General features: G+C 33.2%; 2 protein-coding genes and 2 long non-coding RNA genes across 8 annotated transcripts; all 4 read right to left on the reverse strand.

Annotated features, from left to right (window-relative positions):
* Positions 1-550: 550 nt before the first annotated feature.
* On the reverse strand, positions 551-2,705 carry LOC136813996 (uncharacterized). Of its 4 annotated transcripts, none has more exons than XR_010847584.1 (6): positions 2,673-2,705; positions 2,205-2,318; positions 1,859-1,996; positions 1,378-1,491; positions 1,013-1,170; positions 551-658 (listed from the first exon to the last, which is right to left on the reverse strand). XR_010847584.1 is itself a non-coding variant. In XM_067070502.1 (5 exons), the coding sequence occupies exons 2-5, from the start codon at positions 2,239-2,241 to the stop codon at positions 1,141-1,143; spliced, it is 339 nt and encodes a 112-aa protein (XP_066926603.1). In that variant the 5' UTR covers positions 2,242-2,318; positions 2,673-2,705; the 3' UTR covers positions 961-1,140. The 4 variants fall into 4 exon arrangements, 1 of the variants encoding a protein (XP_066926603.1); XR_010847583.1 differs by having other exon boundaries at positions 1,033-1,170; positions 1,839-1,996; XR_010847582.1 differs by having other exon boundaries at positions 1,839-1,996.
* Positions 2,706-2,719: 14 nt separating this feature from the next.
* Positions 2,720-3,528, reverse strand: LOC136813997 (uncharacterized). The gene is made up of 3 exons (XR_010847585.1): positions 3,493-3,528; positions 3,039-3,152; positions 2,720-2,831 (listed from the first exon to the last, which is right to left on the reverse strand). It is a non-coding gene; the product is annotated as an uncharacterized lncRNA (long non-coding RNA).
* A 14-nt stretch (positions 3,529-3,542) lies between these two features.
* Positions 3,543-4,424, reverse strand: LOC136813998 (uncharacterized). Its single transcript, XR_010847586.1, has 3 exons — positions 4,312-4,424; positions 3,858-3,971; positions 3,543-3,651 (listed from the first exon to the last, which is right to left on the reverse strand). It is a non-coding gene; the product is annotated as an uncharacterized lncRNA (long non-coding RNA).
* Positions 4,425-4,431: 7 nt separating this feature from the next.
* Positions 4,432-6,116, reverse strand: LOC136814000 (uncharacterized). Of its 2 annotated transcripts, none has more exons than XM_067070504.1 (5): positions 5,984-6,116; positions 5,496-5,609; positions 5,131-5,288; positions 4,677-4,790; positions 4,432-4,469 (listed from the first exon to the last, which is right to left on the reverse strand). In XM_067070504.1, the coding sequence occupies exons 2-5, from the start codon at positions 5,530-5,532 to the stop codon at positions 4,440-4,442; spliced, it is 339 nt and encodes a 112-aa protein (XP_066926605.1). In that variant the 5' UTR covers positions 5,533-5,609; positions 5,984-6,116; the 3' UTR covers positions 4,432-4,439. The 2 variants fall into 2 exon arrangements, with proteins under 2 accessions (XP_066926605.1, XP_066926604.1); XM_067070503.1 differs by having other exon boundaries at positions 5,964-6,116.
* Positions 6,117-8,056: the final 1,940 nt, after the last annotated feature.

The following is an 8,056-nucleotide window of genomic DNA, read 5'->3' on the forward strand; positions in this document are numbered from 1 at the left end:
TAATGAGAAATTAAGAAAATAGATGTACACGTAACACTCCTTTTTGAAAATATAGTAAACGTGACTTTCAAAAACGTTTCGGTCAAAAAGTTGGTATCTAGGAATATAGCACGTGACGAAGGCTCAAAAGTTCAATCCTAGCCAGTATTTAATTTTGACATAGTGGATAAATGAAAAATAACTTGAAATGTTGTCGGCATACGCATCGAAACAATCGTCTTTGGAGGAATCTGCTTTCTTTTTAAGTTGGTCTTCTCTAAGTTATCATGCGCTTTTACCAACACATCCGCTACCGAGCTGGTGTCGTTTCTTACTTTGAGCGGAAGGTTTGTTTTCGGCTGAAAAAAAAAAGAAATAAAAGCAATTAATTTGAAGTTACGTTATTGTCCGGCTTAAGAAATCAACTCAGAGAAATTTAAGCATTCTATCGATACAAAAATAGTTCAGTTCTTACAATTTCAGAAAAATAATTTCTCTAAAAAATCGTAAGCGAGAAAATCAGCGCCAAGATGAATACAAAACTGAATTTGAAAAGAAATATTACCCTCAAGGGTAGTTGATGTGCTGTTGCTGTTTCCCATCTTGATCTTCGAATGAAATGGCTGGAAATGATTTGCTCATTGGTGGCCTCTTGACCTTTTATACATGCAACATTAAGCTAAAAAGAAAAATGCAACATTATTTGAATGAACAATGAAGAAAATTGAACGTGACACTTAATTTTGTGATTGACAGTTACTAAAAGCTTTCGAACGTGTTTTTTGTGCTCCTGCTTTAAAGCCAGCAGTTGAAAATCCGAACATTCGGTACTGAATTTTGACATAGCGAATTAATGAAAAATTAAGAAAATAAATGTACACGTAACACTCTTTTTTGAAAATATAGTAAACGTGACTTTCAAAAACGTTTCGGTCAAAAAGTTGGTATCTAGGAATATAGCACGTGACGAAGGCTCAAAAGTTCAATCCTAGCCAGTATTTAATTTTGACATAGTGGATAAATGAAAAATAACTTGAAATGTTGTCGGCATACGCATCGAAACAATCGTCTTTGGAGGAATCTGCTTTCTTTTTAAGTTGGTCTTCTCTAAGTTATCATGCGCTTTTACCAACACATCCGCTACCGAGCTGGTGTCGTTTCTTACTTTGAGCCGGAAGGTTTTGTTTTCGGCTGAAAAAAAAGAAGAAATAAAAGCAATTAATTTGAAGTTACGTTATTGTCCGGCTTAAGAAATCAACTCAGAGAAATTTAAGCATTCTATCGATACAAAAATAGTTCAGTTCTTACAATTTCAGAAAAATAATTTCTATAAAAAATCGTAAGCGAGAAAATCAGCGCCAAGATGAATACAAATCTGAATTTGAAAAGAAATATTACCCTCAAGGGTAGTTGATGTGCTGTTGCTGTTTCCCATCTTGATCTTCGAATGAAATGGCTGGAAATGATTTGCTCATTGGTGGCCTCTTGACCTTTTATACATGCAACATTAAGCTAAAAAGAAAAATGCAACATTATTTGAATGAACAATGAAGAAAATTGAACGTGACTTTTGTGATTGGCAGTTACTAAAAGCTTTCGAACGTGTTTTTTGTGCTCCTGCTTTAAAGCCAGCAGTTGAAAATCCGAACATTCGGTACTGAATTTTGACATAGCGAATTAATGAAAAATTAAGAAAATAAATGTACACGTAACACTCCTTTTTGAAAATATAGTAAACGTGACTTTCAAAAACGTTTCAGTCAAAAGTTGGCATCTAGGAATATAGCACGTGACGAAGGCTCAAAAGTTCAATCCTAGCCAGTATTTAATTTTGACATAGTGGATAAATGAAAAATAACTTGAAATGTTGTCGGCATACGCATCGAAACAATCGTCTTTGGAGGAATCTGCTTTCTTTTTAAGTTGGTCTTCTCTAAGTTATCATGCGCTTTTACCAACACATACGCTACCGAGCTGGTGTCGTTTCTTACTTTGAGCCGGAAGGTTTTGTTTTCGGCTGAATAAAAAAAAAGAAATAAAAGCAATTAATTTGAAGTTACGTTATTGTCCGGCTTAAGAAATCAACTCAGAGAAATTTAAGCATTCTATCGATACAAAAATAGTTCAGTTCTTACAATTTCAGAAAAATAATTTCTATAAAAAATTGTAAGCGAGAAAATCAGTGCCAAGATGAATACAAATCTGAATTTGAAAAGAAATATTACCCTCAAGGGTAGTTGATGTGCTGTTGCTGTTTCCCATCTTGATCTTCGAATGAAATGGCTGGAAATGATTTGCTCATTGGTGGCCTCTTGACCTTTTATACATGCAACATTAAGCTAAAAAGAAAAATGCAACATTATTTGAATGAACAATGAAGAAAATTGAACGTGACACTTAATTTTGTGATTGACAGTTACTAAAAGCTTTCGAACGTGTTTTTTGTGCTCCTGCTTAAAAGCCAGCAGTTGAAAATCCGAACATTCGGTACTGAATTTTGACATAGCGAATTAATGAAAAATTAAGAAAATAAATGTACACGTAACACTCTTTTTTGAAAATATAGTAAACGTGACTTTCAAAAACGTTTCAGTCAAAAAGTTGGTATCTAGGAATATAGCATGTGACGAAGGCTCAAAAGTTCAATCCTAGCCAGTATTTAATTTTGACATAGTGGATAAATGAAAAATAACTTGAAATGTTGTCGGCATACGCATCGAAACAATTGTTCTTTGGAGGAATCTGCTTTCTTTTTAAGTTGGTCTTCTCTAAGTTATCATGCGCTTTTACCAACACATACGCTACCGAGCTGGTGTCGTTTCTTACTTTGAGCCGGAAGGTTTTGTTTTCGGCTGAAAAAAAGAAAGAAATAAAAGCAATTAATTTGAAGTTACGTTATTGTCCGACTTAAGAAATCAACTCAGAGAAATTTAAGCATTCTATCGATACAAAAATAGTTCAGTTCTTACAATTTCAGAAAAATAATTTCTATAAAAAATTGTAAGCGAGAAAATCAGCGCCAAGATGAATACAAAACTGAATTTGAAAAGAAATATTACCCTCAAGGGTAGTTGATGTGCTGTTGCTGTTTCCCATCTTGATCTTCGAATGAAATGGCTGGAAATGATTTGCTCATTGGTGGCCTCTTGACCTTTTATACATGCAACATTAAGCTAAAAAGAAAAATGCAACATTATTTGAATGAACAATGAAGAAAATTGAACGTGACTTTTGTGATTGGCAGTTACTAAAAGCTTTCGAACGTGTTTTTTGTGCTCTTGCTTTAAAGCCAGCAGTTGAAAATTCGAACATTGGTAATGTATTTTGACATAGCGGATAAATGAAAAATTAAGAAAATAAATGAACACTCTTTTTTGAAAATATAGTAAACGTGACTTTCAAAAACGTTTCGGTCAAAAAGTTGGTTTCTAGGAATATAGCACGCGACGAAGGCTCAAAAGTTCAATCCTAGCCAGTATTTAATTTTGACATAGTGGATAAATGAAAAATAACTTGAAATGTTGTCGGCATACGCATCGAAACAATCGTTCTTTTGAGGAATCCGCTTTCTTTTTAAGTTGGTCTTCTCTAAGTTATCATGCGCTTTTACCAACACATACGCTACCGAGCTGGTGTCGTTTCTTACTTTGAGCCGGAAGGTTTTGTTTTCGGCTGAAAAAAAAAAGAAATAAAAGCAATTAATTTGAAGTTACGTTATTGTCCGACTTAAGAAATCAACTCAGAGAAATTTAAGCATTCTATCGATACAAAAATAGTTCAGTTCTTACAATTTCAGAAAAATAATTTCTATAAAAAATCGTAAGCGAGAAAATCAGCGCCAAGATGAATACAAAACTGAATTTGAAAAGAAATATTACCCTCAAGGGTAGTTGATGTGCTGTTGCTGTTTCCCATCTTGATCTTCGAATGAAATGGCTGGAAATGATTTGCTCATTGGTGGCCTCTTGACCTTTTATACATGCAACATTAAGCTAAAAAGAAAAATGCAACATTATTTGAATGAACAATGAAGAAAATTGAACGTGACTTTTGATAATGGCAGTTACTAAAAGCTTTCGAACGTGTTTTTTGTGCTCTTGCTTTAAAGCCAGCAGTTGAAAATTCGAACATTGGTAATGTATTTTGACATAGCGGATAAATGAAAAATTAAGAAAATAAATGAACACTCTTTTTTGAAAATATAGTTAACGTGACTTTCAAAAACGTTTCGGTCAAAAAGTTGGTATCTAGGAATATAGCACGTGACGAAGGCTCAAAAGTTCAATCCTAGCCAGTATTTAATTTTGACATAGTGGATAAATGAAAAATAACTTGAAATGTTGTCGGCATACGCATCGAAACAATCGTCTTTTGAGGAATCCGCTTTCTTTTTAAGTTGGTCTTCTCTAAGTTATCATGCGCTTTTACCAACACATACGCTACCGAGCTGGTGTTGTTTCTTACTTTGAGCCGGAAGGTTTTGTTTTCGGCTGAAAAAAAGAAAGAAATAAAAGCAATTAATTTGAAGTTACGTTATTGTCCGACTTAAGAAATCAACTCAGAGAAATTTAAGCATTCTATCGATACAAAAATAGTTCAGTTCTTACAATTTCAGAAAAATTATTTCTATAAAAAATCGTAAGCGAGAAAATCAGCGCCAAGATGAATACAAAACTGAATTTGAAAAGAAATATTACCCTCAAGGGTAGTTGATGTGCTGTTGCTGTTTCCCATCTTGATCTTCGAATGAAATGGCTGGAAATGATTTGCTCATTGGTGGCCTCTTGACCTTTTATACATGCAACATTAAGCTAAAAAGAAAAATGCAACATTATTTGAATGAACAATGAAGAATATTGAACGTGACTTTTGTGATTGGCAGTTACTAAAAGCTTTTGAACGTGTTTTTTGTGCTCTTGCTTTAAAGCCAGCAGTTGAAAATTCGAACATTGGTAATGTATTTTGACATAGCGGATAAATGAAAAATTAAGAAAATAAATGAACACTCTTTTTTGAAAATATAGTTAAAGTGACTTTCAAAAACGTTTCGGTCAAAAAGTTGGTTTCTAGGAATATAGCACGCGACGAAGGCTCAAAAGTTCAATCCTAGCCAGTATTTAATTTTGACATAGTGGATAAATGAAAAATAACTTGAAATGTTGTCGGCATACGCATCGAAACAATCGTCTTTTGAGGAATCCGCTTTCTTTTTAAGTTGGTCTTCTCTAAGTTATCATGCGCTTTTACCAACACATCTGCTACCGAGCTGGTGTCGTTTCTTACTTTGAGCCGGAAGGTTTTGATTTCGGCTGAAAAAAAAGAAGAAATAAAAGCAATTAATTTGAAGTTACGTTATTGTCCAGCTTAAGAAATCAACTCAGAGAAATTTAAGCATTCTATCGAAACAAAAATAGTTCAGTTCTTACAATTTCAGAAAAATAATTTCTCTCAAAAATCGTAAGCGAGAAAATCAGCGCCAAGATGAATACAAAACTGAATTTGAAAAGAAATATTACCCTCAAGGGTAGTTGATGTGCTGTTGCTGTTTCCCATCTTGATCTTCGAATGAAATGGCTGGAAATGATTTGCTCATTGGTGGCCTCTTGACCTTTTATACATGCAACATTAAGCTAAAAAGAAAAATGCAACATTATTTGAATGAACAATGTAGAAAATTGAACGTGACACTTAATTTTGTGATTGACAGTTACTAAAAGTTTTCGAACGTGTTTTTTGTGCTCCTGCTTTAAAACCAGCAGTTGAAAATCCGAACATTCGGTACTGAATTTTGACATAGCGAATTAATGAAAAATTAAGAAAATAAATGTACACGTAACACTCTTTTTTGAAAATATAGTAAACGTGACTTTCAAAAACGTTTCGGTCAAAAAGTTGGTATCTAGGAATATAGCACGTGACGAAGGCTCAAAAGTTCAATCCTAGCCAGTATTTAATTTTGACATAGTGGATAAATGAAAAATAACTTGAAATGTTGTCGGCATACGCATCGAAACAATCGTCTTTGGAGGAATCTGCTTTCTTTTTAAGTTGGTCTTCTCTAAGTTATCATGCGCTTTTACCAACACATCCGCTACCGAGCTGGTGTCGTTTCTTACTTTGAGCCGGAAGGTTTTGTTTTCGGCTGAATAAAAAAAAGAAATAAAAGCAATTAATTTGAAGTTACGTTATTGTCCGGCTTAAGAAATCAACTCAGAGAAATTTAAGCATTCTATCGATACAAAAATAGTTCAGTTCTTACAATTTCAGAAAAATGATTTCTATAAAAAATCGTAAGGGAGAAAATCAGCGCCAAGATGAATACAAAACTGAATTTGAAAAGAGATATTACCTTCAGGGGTAGTTGATGTGCTGTTGCTGTTTCCCATCTTGATCTTCGAATGAAATGGCTGGAAATGATTTGCTCATTGGTGGCCTCTTGACCTTTTATACATGCAACATTAAGCGAAAAAGAAAAATCCAACATTATTTGAATGAAAAATGAAGAAAATTGAACGTGACACTTAATTTAGTGATTGGCAGTTACTAAAAGCTTTCGAACGTGTTTTTTGTGCTCTTGCTTTAAAGCCAGCAGTTGAAAATTCGAACATTCGGCACTGTATTTTGACATAACTGATAAATGAAAAATTAAGAAAATAAATGTACACGTAACACTCTTTTTTGAAAATATAGTAAACGTGACTTTCAAAAACGTTTCGGTCAAAAAGTTTGTATCTAGGAATATAGCACGTGACGAAGGCTCCTTCAATTTTCTCGCAAAATAAAAAACAAATGCAATAAATGTCACTGGTTTAAGGTCGTTGCAGTTTCTAATCTTTCTTTGAACCCACTTTCATTTGAGATTATATATTACGTTTTAAAAGTTAGCCTGATTTCTGCTTTGTTTTTTCTGATTCAATTAGATTCAATATGATGTCCTGACAAAATCGAAACTGTTTCATCGACAACCAACGATTGCACCCAAGAATTATGAAATAGGTAATCCCTTGATATTGTTTGTAATCTTTTCTACAGTCCCTTACCCTGATGTTTCATATTTTGAAAACTATTCAGTTTAAAAATCTACTTTTTTTATTATTTAGGTGACTAGTATCGGAGAATTTAAAAGACAAGACAGCTATATGTAGTGCAGCAGTTTATAAGCATTTCAATTTATTAGCTAAGAATAGTTTGATTTGATTTTTTCTAATAAAATTCCACCTGATATGTATTACTTGTTATCTTCGATATTTCCGGGAAATAGATATCTATCATATCTTTCAAACAGAATGTTTGATTGAGTTTTCTGTTTTCTATACTATTTAAAAAAACTGATTTTTTATTGAGACCATCATTTTAATAGAGACTATTACTTTATTTAAAGAGTAAATTACGCTGGCGGATACAATATAGGCCAATATATCTAATCTTAATATAATGCTCAAAATCAGCATATGTGTTATTTGAGCTGATTTGAGTAGACGTTGAACGTATAGGAAGTCAGAAGCAACTTACAGATTCAGTCCCAGCTTTATAATAAAAGAAGTTCCGTTTTCTTTTCTTTTTTCAGTTCTAATATATTTGTATATAACAGTAAAAGATGTCAACGCCACAGGTTACCGACCCTCAGATGCTATCTTTAATGTCACAGTTGCAGACAATAATCAACGGTATATAATATTCTATATTCGGTTGATTTGTCAGTAATATTCATATATAGGCGCTGCCACCCAAATCTCCTGGGTCCAGTAGAAAACTTCATCGAAAATAGGGTCAACCTAGAAAAAATTAGTTTAAAAGGTTTCTATATACCGTTAGAAAGATAATTCTATTAGCTTTCGAATAAGGGGTAGAGTCAATTTGTAGGTGCTGGGGAAAAAAAGTTATGGACAAAAGGATCACAGGTGGTAAAAATCCCAAATACCGAAAATGAGTTTTTAACGGTTTTCGAAAATCTTTCATAAATCGCGATATGAATATGGTACAGCCCTCAAACTTTCCAGAAAGCTTTTAAATATTACGCTAAAGAACTATGCAATTAAAAAAAGGTCAAAAATGACAAAATGTGACCAAAAGTGAC

The sequence above is a fragment of the Clytia hemisphaerica genome, unplaced genomic scaffold (genome assembly GCF_902728285.1).
Source record: "Clytia hemisphaerica strain Z4C2 unplaced genomic scaffold, Clytia hemisphaerica genome assembly, whole genome shotgun sequence".
Classification (NCBI taxonomy): Eukaryota; Metazoa; Cnidaria; class Hydrozoa; order Leptothecata; family Clytiidae; genus Clytia; species Clytia hemisphaerica.